The 15,365-nt window shown below is 39.5% G+C and overlaps 1 protein-coding gene across 1 annotated transcript in view; it reads left to right on the top strand.

The window, feature by feature from the left end:
• Window positions 1-15,365, top strand: part of TRMT2B (tRNA methyltransferase 2 homolog B) — a 47,767-nt gene that overhangs the window by 24,590 nt on the left and 7,812 nt on the right. Inside the window, 8 exon segments of the mRNA XM_065916799.1 lie at window positions 6,780-6,854; window positions 6,856-6,927; window positions 8,538-8,630; window positions 8,893-9,106; window positions 9,274-9,378; window positions 10,769-10,838; window positions 10,840-10,886; window positions 11,118-11,217. Coding sequence (XP_065772871.1) covers window positions 6,780-6,854; window positions 6,856-6,927; window positions 8,538-8,630; window positions 8,893-9,106; window positions 9,274-9,378; window positions 10,769-10,838; window positions 10,840-10,886; window positions 11,118-11,217 — 776 coding nt within the window.

Here is a 15,365-nt window from a genome sequence, read left to right on the forward strand (position 1 = left end):
TACCATATCTTTATCCACTCATCTATTGATGAACATTTAGATTGCTTCCATGTCTTGGCTATTGTAAATAATGCTGCTATGCCCATTGGAGTGCATGTATATTTTCAAATTGTAGTTTTATCCAGATATGTGCCCAGGAGTAGGGTTGCTGAATCATATAGAAACTCTATTTTTAGTTTTTTAAGGAATCTCCATACTGTTTTTCATAGTGGTTGCACCAATTTACGTTCTTACCAATGGTGTAGGAGGGTTTCCTTTTCTCTACACTCTATCCAGCATTTACTATTTGTAGATTCTTTGATGACGGGTATTCTGACTGGTGTGATATATTATTTTTAAAATTATCTCCTTTCTCTCATTTTATATGTTCTCTCTATACTGCCTGTGTTTAGAATTTGGACTTCACCAATTAATTCTGTAGTCTGCTACTCACTCCTCTTCTATTTGCCATCTCTTTCCCCTTTTGTTCTTTTTATGAAATTTTCTTGACATAAATGCCAACATTTTTATTGATTTTTTTCTACTACCTTTTAATTTTAAAAAGCGTTTCTTCTCTCATTGTTCATTTTGTATAGCATCTTCTTTTTTTAGTAATATATGTATATATATATATATTTGTTATTGTTGTTGTTCAGTTGCCAAATCATGTCTAACTCTTTGTGACTCCATGGAAAAATGCCAGGCTTCCCTGCCCCTCACCACCTCTTGGAGTTTGCCCAAGTTCATGTCCATATATACACATATATATAAATATATATATTTTGCTTTTTTTCTCTGTTCATTGAATTATCTGCTTCCTTTAGGAATATTTTTTCTTGTTTTTATTTTGGGTGGGGCACTGTCTTTTGCAATGGAGGCTTTAATCAAATAGCTGGTTGGTACTTGCCTGACTTCATATTTAAAAATGAGGTCTTAAAAATTGATTGGCGATTCATCTTGAATGGGTTTATTGATTCTTGGCTTCACTGCTGGTGCTTATGGGTGGGGGCCCATGTCTCTGTATTGGGAGATCATTACTCTGAGACTTTTCAGTTTCTTGAGAGAATTTGTATTGAATTTTCCAGTGTCCATTGCTCTGCCACCACTCTGCCTGGTATTTCCAAATTCAGAGCATTTATGTGTTCATTTTCTCCTGAGGAAACAAGAATCCCCAATCTCCTGCTATAGAAGGATAGAGGTTTTTGGTAGGATGAGGTTATTTACTAGTTTTATGTCCAGACTTTCAACTAAATTCTGTTTTTAGCTCTATGCCTTATTCTACCTCTGCCTCCTATAATACCTTGGACTTCAAGTTTGAGCCTTTCCAGCTTGTGTGGAGCAGATAAGGTTTATATTTCATCAGATCCCCCTTTGTAGGTAGTCCAGATGTAGCTTCCTCCATCTTGCTAAGTCAGTTGCCACTACAGTCTGCTTTGAATCTTTTAAAACTTTATTTAGTTTGCTCTTGTTGTCTTCTCTCCCATTATCTCTGTTCTTTCTTTCATTTATTCATTCAAGAAGTACAATTCAGTACTAAGTGCCAGGCACTATTCTGGGTGCTTAGGATATAATAATGAAAAAAATATCCTTTCCCTTGTGAAACTTATATTTTAGTAGGGGGAGACATATTTTAAAAAATAATAAAGTAAATTATAGAGTATATTAGAAAATGATAAGTGTAGCTGTGGTCTGAATGTTTATGTCCCTCCAAATTTTATATGTTTAAATCCTAACCCTCAGGGTAATAGTATTAGGAGGTTGGGGCCTTTGTGGGGTACTTAGATCATGAAAATGGAGCTCTCATGAAAGAAATTGTGCCCTTATAAAAGAGGCCCCACAGAACTAGGTTGTCCCGTCTGCCATGTGAGGTTATAGTGAAAAGACAGCCATCAGTGAGGAAACTGTCACCAGACACTTAATCTGCTAGTATCTTGAGTTTGGATTTCCCAGTCTCCAGAACTTGAGAAATTTTTTTCTTTATAAGTCACTTAGTTTATGGTGATTTTGTTTTAGCAGTCCAGACAGACTAAGATAAATGCCATGGGAAACCTACAGCAGGATAAGGAGGATGAGAATTCATAGGTTTGGGGGAAATGTGGGTTGTAATTTTAAGTGGGATCAAGGCAGGCTTCATTGAGAAGCCTGAATACTTGACATATATACTGATACAGATACTTGAATAAAGCAGTTCTCAACTGGGTGTGCTAGTTGCCTAAAATGGGTAGCCCTTTCCTTCTCCAGGGGACCTTCCTGACCGAGGGATCAAATCTGGGTCTCCCAAGTTGCAGGCAGATTCTTTACCATCTATTATTTTTTCCACAGGAGACATTTAGCACTGTTAGAGAAATTTTTGGCTGTCACCACTAGGGGGAGGTTGGACAGTGCTGCTGGTATCTGTCTAGTTAGTAGAGGCCAAGGATGCTGTTAAAACATCCTGCAATGCAAGGAATTGACAATAATGCCAAGGTTGGGAAGCTTTGGAATTAAGACTTAAAGGAAGTGAGGCTCTCTTGCCATGTGGAGGTCTGAGGGAAGACCATTCTAGGCAAAGAGAACAGCCATGGCAAAAGCCCTAGGGTAGGAGTGTGGCATGCTTTCTGGAGGAGCTGAAAGTACACCCAGAGGAGGAACAGGAGATGAGGTAAGATGATTAATATGGGCCAGAACATGTAGTACCTTAGAGGTCATTGTGGGGACTTTGGCTTTTATTCTGAGTTATTGGAAGTTTTGATTGGAGGAGGAGGAATTTCCTGATTTAGATTTTAAACAGGAGCACTCTGGCTGTGGTATTGTGTATGAATTATTGTGGGGAAAGGTAGAAGCAGGGAGGCCCTGTGGTAATCCATTGAGAGAGATGTAGACCAGTGGGAGCAGCAGTGGAGGTGGGTATATCTTGAAGATAGAACTTCAGGATTTCTTGATGGATTGAATGAAAGATATAAGAGAAAGAGAGGAGTGAGAGATGCCTCTAGGTTTTTGGGAGGACAAAATGGAACAATGGAGTTACTATCAACTGAGTTGGAAAAGGCTGTGGCAGAGCAGATCTCAGCAGGGGGAGGTTAGTAGTTCAATTTTGGATATAATGCACTGAGATACCTATTAGGCATCTGAGTGGATATATTAAATAGGTAGTTGGATCTGTTAGGATGAGGTTCAAAAATTGGAAATCTTGGAGTTGTTAACATGTAGATGCTATTGAAAATCATGAGACTGGAAGACATCCTCAAGGGAGTGTAGGTAGAAGTGAGAACAGGGACTGAGCCCAGGGGCACTCCCATTTTAAGAGATCTGAGAGAAGATGAACCAGTAAAGGTGACTGAGAAGCAGCAGGCAGTGAGGTCAGAGGAAACCAGGAGAGTATGGTATGCTAGAAGCCACATGAAGACTGTGAACTGAGGGGGAGAGGCTCATCAGCCATGTCAGTGCTGCTGGTGGGTCAAGATGAGGACTGCGAATTAACAATTGAACTGCATACCATAGGGGTCATTGGTGACTGCAACAGAAGCTGTTTTGGTGGAGTAGTGGGGACCTGATTCAGGTGGGTGAACAGGAAGTGGGGAATGGGAGGCAGTGAGTATAGATAATTCTTTTGAGAGTTTTGATACAAAGAGGAGCAGAGAGATGGAACAGTGGCTGGCAGGGAAAGTGGGGTCGAGAAGGTTACTTTTCTTTTTAAAGGTAGGAGAGTAAGAAAGGCATGCTTATATATTGATGGGAATGATCCAGTAGTGAGGGATGAAAATGATGCAGGAGAGAAAGAAGGGAGAATTGGTGGAGCAATGAGTTTAAATAAGTTTATGTTTTTTATTTCTCTATTTCATTTTAGTGGGATTTTTAAGAGGAATAGTCTGTTATTTTAACCAGAAGGCCCTTTCACTCTTAAAAAAAATTATTTTATTGAGGTATAATTGACATGCAGCATTGCCTAAGTTTAGGGTGTACAGTGTGTTGATTTGATGCATTTATGCAGTTGATCCTTGAACAATACAGGCATTGGGCACTGACATTCTGCAGTTGAAAATCCACCTATAACTTTATAATCAGCCCTCCATAGCCTTGGTTTTCCCATATCTGTGGTTCTATATCTCGAGTTCAACTAACCCCAGATTAAAATAACCACAGATAGTGTAGTACTTCTTTATTGAAAAAAATCTACATGTAAGTGGAGTCACAGAGTTCAAACCCATGTTGTTCAAGGGTCAGCTGTATATTGTAATATGAAACTTGGCATTCTCATGTAAGAATAGGAGTTTCAGCCTCTATTTTGTAAATAAATAAACCAAGGCCTTGGCTCATACAGTGGAGAAGCTGTATTTCATATTTACTTACCCATTATCTTCCAGGTCAGATTGAGTTTTTCAGTTCCCATTCTTCTAGGACCTCAATGACATTTGAATTTTGCCTCAAGAAAACATTAATTTCCAACCAGCAAGTAAACAACAGTTGAACCAGTCTTTTAATTTTTTTTAACAATTAAAAAAAATATTTTTTGACTGCATTAGATCTTAGTTGCAATTCGTGGGCTCTTCATTGCATCATGCAGGCTCAGTAGTTGTGATGCTTGGGCTTAGTTGCCATGTGGCATGTGGGACACTAGTTCCCCGACCAGGGATCGAACCCGTGTCCCCTTAATTGAAAGGTGAATTATTAACCATGAGGCTACCAGGGAAGTCCCTGAACCAGTCTTTCTTTAAATCACCAACTTCAAAATTTGGGAAAATATGTTCAGTATAGTTAAGCATCTTATGCTGCATTTATATGAAATTATAGCAAAAGTGATCAAGTGCACCCTTAATTGATTTTTACCCTTTCAGGCAGTACTGGCTTTTGGTGTAACTCTCCCTTCCATGCACAATTTTGGGTTTGTTTGAAAATAGAGTGGACCCTGAACACATGTATTATGAAAACAAGAGGACCTAGTAAATCAGATAATGTGTCCTGTTGTCTTAGCAACTGGCTTTTGTTTGAAGGTTGGCTTTAAGAATTTTTGATATCTCAACAATTCAATCAGGATTGCCTTTGACCTGTGTTTACCAGGACGAGATGAAGGATCTGACTAAGCTATGGTATAGTTGGCACCTGGTTACATGAAGAAATATAGAAACAATGGGCTTACATTAGGAGGTTATAATAAAAATGGAATTATAGCAGCTTAGTAGTATGTTAGGAATTGCTGCCAGGAGGAATTCACAGAAATGGAAGATTATTGTATGCCACATTATGCATACAATAAACTGAGATTCTACATATAAATACTTTTCCTGTTCTTTCATACCTTCTCTCAATAATAATTATTGAGCACCTGTTGTATGCTAGACTCAGGGTACAATTCTATGTCTTCATGGAGCATACTGTTTGAGCTACAATGGGTAGGATCCCTCTGTAAGGTCATAGGCAGGAATCATATTTCTTATATCACTGCATTAGTTTGCTAGGGGCGCCATAACAAAATACTGCACAGACTGGGTGGCCTAAACAACATAAACTTGTTTTCTCAAAGTTCTGGAGGCTGGAAGTCCCAAGATCAGTGTGTCAGCAGGTTTGGTTTCTTTGGAGGCCTCTTTCCTTGGCTTTCAGATGGGTGCCTTTCTGCTGTGTTCTCATGTGGTCTTTCTTCTATGCACATGTGCATCCCCAATGTCTCTGTGTATCCAAATTTCCTTGAGAGAACAGTCAGATTGGATTAGGGCCCACCCTAATTGCCTCATTTTAATTTAATTACATCTTTAAAGGCCCTATTTCCAAACATAGTCACATTCTGATGTACTCGGCATTAGGACTTCAATGTATGAATCCTAGGGAGACAGTTTAGCTCATAATACTCTATCCTCTGGACCCTCAAAATTCATGTTCTTCTCATATGCAAATACAATCATGCCCATCCCAGCAGCCCAAAATTCTTAACCCATTCCAGCATCAATTCTTAAGTCTTAAATCTTATCTAAATGAAGTATGGATGAGAGATACCAATCAAGGTATAAGTCATCCTGGGCTTCCCAGGTAGCTGGACAGAGTAGCCTGGCAGGCTATAGTATAGTCCATGGGGTCACAAAGAGTCAGACACAACTGAGCAACTGAGCATGCATGTGCAGCCCAGGAAGCCCTCACTCACATTGGGCTTCCCAGCTGGCGTAGTGGTAAAGAATCTGCCTGCAATGCAGGAGATGGGGATTTGATCCCTGGGTCAGGAAGATCCCCTGGAGCAAGAAATAGCAACCCTGTCCAGTTTTCTTGCCTGGAAAATTCCATGGACAGAGGAGCCTGGCAAGCGGCAGTCCATGTGGTTGCACAGAGTTAGACATGACTGAGTGAGTGCACACACACATAATTCATCCTAAGACAGAATTTCTCTTTAGCTGTGAACCTGTGAAATGGAACAAATTAACTGCTTCCCAAGTATGGGAAACAGAGGATAGTCATTCCCATTCCAAAAGGAACAAATTGGAAATAAGAAAGGGGTCACAGGTCCCAAGCAAATTTGAAATCTAGCAGGAAAATTCCATTTGATTTTAAAGCTCAAGAATAATCCTCTTTCGGTTAATACTGTCCTCCAGGCCCACTGGTGTGGTGGGCCCACTCAGGTGGCAGCCTTGCCTACTGAAACCACCCTAATGGCCTCATTTTAACTTAATCACCTCTTTAAAGACCTCATCTTCAAATCTAGTCACATTCTGAGGTACTGAGGGTTCAACATTTGAATTAAGGGGGGGAATGTATTTTAGCTCGTAACAGTCACTCAGCATAAGTAATCAACTGTCAAACTTTGTTTTGCCTGTATTAATAATACTGTTTTCTTCCAGTACTATGAAGTATTCCTTTGACAGTCCCCATTGGAGCCCTGCCTTCTGTTTCATGAAGGTGGGTACTGGCGTGAGTTTCATAGTCCGCACCAATAGCCAAGGGCACACAATGGCCATCATCATTTTTCATTCCCAGGAATTAACGCAGAGACTCAAGTAATGACAAGGGGCAGCTTCTATAGTAATCCTTACTATCAGTATGCTGTAGTTGATGTTGAGAGACTTCCGAGTAAATAACAGATACAAAACATCCATGGAACGTTTGTATGCATTAGAAAGAAGGGTTAGGGATGATGAGGAGAACGAGATGGCCAGGATTCTCTTAACCATGCTGCTGGCATAATCAAACTAAAGGGACAGACTCCATTACCAAGTTAGTTATCACAGAAGGACTCCCTAAGGTTTTTCACAAGAACTTTGCTCACGGAAGTTATTAGGTGCTTTGCCAACTTCAAAAAGGCAATTTAATAGAGACTAGAATATAGAGCTTCTCCAGTGGCTCAGATGGTAAAGAATCCACCTGCATTGCAGGAGACCTGGGTTTGATCCCTAAGTCTAGAAACTCCCCTGGAGAAGGAAATGGCAGCGCACTCCAATATTCTTGCCTGGAGAATTCCATGGACAGAGGAGCCTGGAGGGCTACAGTCCATGGGGTCATAAAGAGTCAGATGTGACTGAGAGACTAATACTTTCACTTCTTTTTTTCAGAATGTGGTCAGAATTTCATAATCCACATAATACTTTTACATTTGTAATACACTTAGAACTTTCAAACATTCCAACATCAAAATATTCTTGTACTTACGTGATCATGTCAAGTAATTTGTGAAGTAGACTAGAGAAGGAAAGGGTGGCATAGAGGTACCCAAGGTTACAGGGCCAGTAAATAAATGCCAAGAGCCGACTCATTGGAAAAGACCCTGATGCTGGGAAAGATTGAGGGCAGGAAGAGAAGGGGGTGACAGAGGATGAGATGGTTGGATAGCATCATCAAATCAATGGACAGAGTTAGAGCAAGCTCTGGGAGATGGTGAAGAACAGGGAAGACTGGCATGCTGCAGTCCATGGGGTTGCAGAGTCAGACACAACTTAAGAGATTAACAACAACAACAGAAAACCAAGGCTAAGGCTTGAACCTACATCATTGATTCCTGGCCTTTTAACTCTATAGCTCCAACATTGTTTATTGTCATATGTCCTTGTGTCAAGCTAATGGATACGGCTCTCTGTAGTGATACAAGAATTTTAAAACATTTGGGACTCGAAGAAAGGATTTAGTTATTATGGTCATTCTCTTCCATGCCCTTTCTTTCCTTTCTCCTAGGATGCATGTCTTCGGAGGTGGTATTTGGATGGGTGGGTGGGATATTTGAAACAGAGAAGTATGAAGCGAATTGAAAGGTCATTGTTGCTTTGTGATGGAACAAAAGCTTAGTTTAGCTCCTTGGTTAAAACAAGAATAAGTGCCACAGTTTCTTTAGAGAATTATTAAAGATGATCAAACCAGAGAAAGTGCCATGTCTATGGCACTTTAGGATTTGTCAAAACCTAATAAGCAAAGCAATGCTTCTGCTGAAATATGAAAATAATATTTTTTTGGTTCTACAGATCATTGCTTTATGTTAAGTGTTATTTATAATAGGATTTGAGAAATGTACCTTCTTGTCTGACTGCTTCAGGGCTGATTACCATAGAGCTTGGAGAGAGCATTATGAGAGATGAGTTTTTGCTTGACTCCTGATTTTGTGCTCTGGGCATGAGGAGCTATCTGTTCAGAAGGAAGCTGTAAAGGAGTTTTTCACCAAAGGGCCAGGAGCAGTCTGTGACTTAACATCACTTTACTTCCAGGAGAGATAAACCTGGGACAGCCCCACAGCAAGCCGGAGGCTGATGGCTTGCTATATCCTGGGTTGTGGATTAGTGAGGCAGAGCTACTGATGGCTGAGTGACTGCATGTACTCCATCCCCTGAGAGGGGAACACCAGCAGAGCTCTCAGGGCCATGCCATGGAGGCTTTGTCTCCTAGCTGAGATGCTGGGGGCTTCTTCTCCAGCCAACCACAGAGATAGGTTGGCCTGCCATTCCAAAGGGCTGTCTTCTTTTATTCTTTTGTAGCACAATGACCCATTGCAGCCATCAGCAGTCCCCCTACCAGCTCCTCTTTGGGGACCCCTGCATCTTTGAAGATCTCCTAGGCTTGAAGATCTGCATGTCTCCGGATGCCTTTTTCCAGGTCAACACTGCTGGTGCAGAGATGCTGTACTGAACTGTGAGCGAGCTGAGTGGAGTGAACTCTAACACTGTCCTCCTTGACATCTGCTGTGGAACCGACAGATGGCAGCCCAGGGCAGAATCTGCATGCAGCTTATCTCCCTAACACCATCCACCCTGCACCCAGGGCCCTTGTAGACTGGGAGGTTGTGGTAGTGGTATTGGCATAACCTCACGGGTCTCATACCCTAAAATACCCTCCTCTTATTCTCTCCTACTTCTTCAGGTGTGATTGGCCTCTCTCTGGCCCAGTATACCTACTAGGTCCTTGGGATTGAGTTGGTGGAGCAGGCGGTAGAGGATGCCTGGTGGACAGCAGCCTTCAAAGGTACACTGCTTACCTTCTGGGGAGTTGTTGTTCCTCTGCCATGGGAAAGGTTGTGTGGGAAAGAGCATGCACTGTATCCACAACTGTGGGGAGGAAGGGAAAGTATTCTGGAGTGGTCAGAGTTGGATCCTGATGGTTTTCCAAAAGAGGTCCCCATAACTAATCTCCCTCCCCCCTTTTTTAAATTGAAGTATAGTTGATTTATGTCAGGTGAGTGAAAGTCGCTCAGTCGTATCCGACTCTTTGCGACCCTATGGGCTGCAGCCTGCCAGGTTCCTCTGTCCATGGAATTCTCTAGGCAAGAATACTGGAGTGGGTTGCCATTTCCTTCCCTAATAGTTGATTTATAGTGTTGTGTTAATTTCAGGTGTACAGCAAAATTATTCATGTGTGTGTATATATATATATATATATACATATATATGTATATATTCATGTGTGTATATATATATATATATATAAAGATATATTCTTTTTCAGATTATTTTTCCTTATAAGTTGTTACAAAATATTGAGTGTAGTTCCCTGTCCTAAACAATAGGTCCTTGTTGGTTACCAGTTTTACATATAGTAGTATGTATCTGTTAATTTATCCCACCTGAATTTATCCCAAACTCCTAATTTATCCCTCCCGAATAATTCTTTTTTTCTATCCAGAAAAAGCCTAAAGAAAGGAATAAGCCTAGCTGATAGAAAGGGAACTTGGCAAAGCTTTAATATAAAAGAGCCTTCTTGACATTAGACTTGGGAGGCATCATAACATAATACATTCGGTTTCAAACTATTTTTAAAATAGGATCTTTTCTTTGAACAAAATCTTCTGCCAAATGCAACATAGAAAAAAGATTTTCTCTCCCCCTCTACCTCACCTCCAGACAGTTCCTGAGGCTCTGTGTGAAAGCCTCCAATACAGCAGAAGGAGCACTTGAGTTATAGTCAAGGTTCTCTTCTTGGTATAGGTCCTTAAGTACTGTGTGAGTTGCTGAGTTGTAAAATAATACATCTAGTCTCTCAAGGTGAAAGTCTCACTGAGATACTGCAAGGGAAGTACATTGGAAAAAATGAAGCAGGTCCAAAGCATTTCTTTCATTGTTAGGCAGAAATATGCTAGATCCAAAGGGAAGATCACTGGCTTTTGCACGTTTCCATAAAGCTGAAGCTCCCCACCCCCAACTGCTGGGCTTGTTCTTTTTTTTCATTTATTTATTTTTACTTGAAGGATAATTGCCTTACAGTATTGTGTTGGTTTCTACCAAACATCAGCATGAATCAGCCGTAGGTTTGCCCATGTCCCTCCCCCACTTGAACATCCCTCTCACCTCCCTTCCTGTCCCACCCCTCTAGGTTGTTAACAAGCCCTGGTTATGGCACGTGGGCCTCTCTTTTGCAGGCATCACCAACTGTGAATTCCACCCTGGTCAAGCAGAGAAGATTTTGCCACAGCTACTAAAGTCAAGGAAGATGGCAGTTGATTGTTGCTGTGGTGAACCCAGCCCGGGTGGGACTGTGTAAGGATGACTAGCTTTCCTGCTACAGAGCAAGTTAGGTGTTTCCATGATGTCCACCAGCTTTGGTTCCTCATTTCTACACCTTGTTAAGGCTGCTCTCAGTGGGCTGGTTCTGAACCTGCTTCTCCTCTTTATTCCTAACCAGTCCTGTGTGCTCACCAGTTGGGAGTTTGTGATAACCTGGACCATGATAGTTTGATTATATTAATAACAACGCGTTTCCTCCTTCAGACTACTAGGTGGTTCAAGCCATTTGCAACTGTGGGGCCATCCACACTCTAGTTTTTGTTTCCTGCAAGCCCCATGGTGAAACCGCAAGGAACATCATTGAGTGAGTCTTGACTTCATTTTCAGATTATCTTTTCCTGATGATCAAAGTAATCCTTATTGTTATGTTTATTGTACAGAATTTGGAAAGCATAGAGAAGTGAAAAGAAAAAAGTCATTATACTATCATCAAGCATTAGTTATGGGGCTTGGATCTTGGATGAGGCAAGTAAAGCAACCCACACTGGGTATAAAATTTAAGAGGATACCCCAAAGCTTAGTAATCAAGACACATTAAAAAAATTATTTATGTATTTATTAATTTTGGCTGCACTGGGTCTTTGTTGCTGTGGAGGGGCCTTCTCTTAACTCATAGCATGGACTCTAGGTACGAGGGCTCAGCAATTGTGGCACATAGGCCCAGCTGCCTCGAGGCCTGTGGAATTTTCCCGGACAAGGGATCAAACTTTTGTCTCCCTCATTGGCAGACAGATTCTTAACCACTGGATCACCAGGAAATCCTCAAGAACATTTTTACTGCAATATTTTAAAAAATTAAAATTAGTCCAAAATATCTGTGAACAAAATACTAAGTTTTTTTACTAAGTACTTAGGAAGTACTAAGTATATTCCTGTACTTGCTAAACCATGCCTCACTCGTCTTACTCTAGTCCTGGCTCTACTTCCGATAATACTTTATTTATAAAAGCAGGCAACCAGTCTTCAGGTCATAGTTTTACAATTTGATTTTCCAGATTATTGCATGAAGATATCATATGTCTTGATTACTGAGTTTGGGGCACCCTTTTACATTTTGCACCCACAGTGAATGCCTCCTGCTTTATTCCCAGTTCTGACCCTGGTAAATTATTTTGATCTTTGAAATGTTCTTTTCTTGTAATCTATCTCTTTCTCTCTCTTTTTACATAAGTAACATAACTTCTTTGTAATATTCAAACAATATAGGTAGGCATAAAGTACAAATGAGGGAATTCCTTGGCAGTCCAGTGATTAGGACTGTGTGCTCTCACTGTCAAGGGCCCAGCTTCAGTCCCTGGTTGGGGAACTAAGATCCCATTTATGCCACACATGTATGATGTGGCATAAATAGATAGATAGACAGATAGATAAATTAAAGATGATATACCTAGATGAAAGTGTGAATTAAAAGGAAATAAATTGAGCTTTCAAGTTAGTGAGCTAGAAAAAGAACAGTGATGCTAAAAATAACTAAAGGAAGAAATAAATAACGTTTTAAAATTCTAGAAATTAATGAACTCCAAAACAAAAAACCTATAGATTTCAACAAATAAGCCAGGAGGTATTATTGGAAGAAGAAAATGAAATAGATAAGTAAACCTAATCAGGAATATAGTCTTAAATGAGAAAAAAGAGTATAACTATAGGTATGAAGACATTTCAAAAAATTTAAAGAAGTACTTTGTATAACTCCCTCCTAATACTTTGAAAAACCTAGGTGAAATGGAAGATTTTTGAGAAGAATGCAAATGGCTAATATTAATTCTGGAAGCTATAGTAAACTTTACCATACCATTACCCACAAGAAAAAATTAAGAAAATAGTTAAAGAGCTTCTTCTACCCAAAATAAAGTCATGAAGCCCATATATTTTCACACTCTTATTTCCTTCTCTTTTCTCGAATACTCTTCCACTTGTCCTTTATTTTCATTATACAGTTTAAAAATGTTTATCTATATGTTTATGAAGATGGGACCTCAAATCACTGAGGAACAAATGAACTACTTAATAGATTAGATGGTGGTTGACAACTGTGGAGCCAAGGCAAAAAAAAAATGATTAGATCTATATCTCATGCTGCAGACCAGGATAAATTATGGAAGAGTTAAAGATTTAAGTGTAAAAGGAGGAAATCATAAATATACCCTAGGAAATCAGGGAATTTTTAAAAATAATCTTGAAGTGTAGAAACTCTAACTATGAAAATTCAGAAGCCATGTAAAATAAAAAGTTGTTAAGTGTGGCTACATAAAACATAATTTCCTTTGTTACACAATACACAAAAATGAGATCACCAGCCCAGGTGGGATGCATGAGTCAAGTGCTCGGGCCTGGTAGGCTGGGAAGACCCAGAGGAATCAGGTGGAGAGGGAGGTGGGAGAGGGGATCGGGATGGGGAATACGTGTAACTCTATGGCTGATTCATATCAATGTATGACAAAACCCACTGAAAAAAAATAAAAAAAAAAGAAAGGGGAAAAAAATCCCCACAACTTTTTGTGCTACAAATGATACCATCAAGAAAGTGAAAAGAACCCACAGAATAACGGAATAGGAGAAAATATTTGAAAAATCATTTACCTAATAAGGGACTGGTATCCAGAAGCCAGGCACAGAAGGTCACATGGTATATGATTTCATTTATAGGAAATGTCCAGACTAGGCAGATCTCTAGAGACAGAAAGTAGATTTGTTGTTGCCTAGGCCTTAGAGTGGGGCTTCTCTGGTGGCTTAGCAGTAAAGAATCTGTCCGCTAATGCAGGAGACTTGGGTTCGATCCCTTGGTCGGGAAGATCCCCTAGAGAAGGAAATGGCAGCCCACTCCAGTATTCTTGCCTGGGAAATCCCATGGAGAGAGGAGCCTGGTAGGCTACAGTTCATGGGGTCACAAAGAGTCAGACACGACTTAGTGACTGAACAACAAAGGCAGAGGATCGGGGGTTTGAGGAGAAATGGGGAGTGACTGCTACGGAGTTAATGAAAATATTTCAAAATTGATTTTTGTGATAGATGCATAACCCTATGAATATACTAAAAACTGAACTGAATAAAGGATTGTGCTTTATGGTATCTGAATTATATTGCAGTAAAACAGTTTAAAAAAATCAATAACTTGCTTGATAAAAAGCATCAAAAGCAAAGAGAGGAGAAGACATACAAACTTGAAAAAATTTGCAGTTCATATCACAAAGGCTTTTTTCCTTAATTTATAATGAACTCCTGGAAATAGATAAAAACACAATAGCCTAAAGGGAAAATGAATGCATGATATAAAAAGAAAACAAATGTGTTTATGACATTGCAAGTTAAAACTACCCTGAGATACCATTTTTATATCTTAGATTGGCAATTTCATAAATTTGATAATGCACTGTTGGCAATACTGTGGGGAAACACAAATCCTAAAAATTTACCAGAGTGTAAATTAGCACTATCTCTATGGAGGGAAATTTAGCAATATGGATTAAGATGATAAATGTATGTATACCCTTTGACACAGTAATTCCATTCCTGAGGCTTTGTCCTACAAATATACTGACATACATTGATTGATTGATTGCAGTATTGTAACAACAAATGATAAAATAGCCTAAAAGCCCCATCAGTGAGGAACTAAGTTAAATTAAATATGCTACATTCCATACAATGAAATACCATGCTGCTATAAAAAAAATGAAGATGTTTTCTGTTTACTGATATGGAAAGACCTGTAAGGTATATTATTTTTTTGTTGACAACTTTATTGAGATACAATTCACATATCACAAAATTCATCCTTAATTAAAACATACAATTCAAAGATGTTTGGTACATTATCAGACTTATAAAGTCATCACTACTGTCTAATTGCAAACATTTTCATCACTCCTAAAGAAATCTGCAGCTCTCACCTGTCACCCCATTTTTTCCTAACTTCCTGGCCCTAGGTAATCACTAATCTACTTTGTCTCTATGGATTTGCCTATCCTGCACAGTTCATACAAGTGAAGTTCTTTGCAAATGTAGTCCTTTGTATCTGACTTCTTTCTCTTAGTGTGATATTTGTAAGGTTCATCTGTGTTGTAGCATGTAGCAGTACTTCATTTCTTTTTGTGGTTGAATAATATTCCACTCTATAGATATACCACATTTTATTTATTCACTCGTGAATTGATGGGCACTTAGGTTGTTTCCTCATTTGGCTATTATGAGTAGTATTGCCATGACTATTCATGTGCAAATTTTTGTGAGGACGTGTTTTCATTTCTCTTGGGAAGATACCTAGTAGTAGAATTGCTGGGTCATATGATACCTATTTTAACCTTTTGTGGAACTTCCAGACTATTTCCAAAGCAACTAACCCATCTTATATTCCCACCAGCAGTATGTGAATGTTTCACTTTCTCTACATCCTTGTCAACTCTACTGTCTGTCTTTTTTATTATATACATCCCAGTGGATGAGAAGTGGTAT

The sequence above is a fragment of the Muntiacus reevesi genome, chromosome X (assembly GCF_963930625.1).
Source record: "Muntiacus reevesi chromosome X, mMunRee1.1, whole genome shotgun sequence".
NCBI classification, from domain to species: Eukaryota; Metazoa; Chordata; class Mammalia; order Artiodactyla; family Cervidae; genus Muntiacus; species Muntiacus reevesi.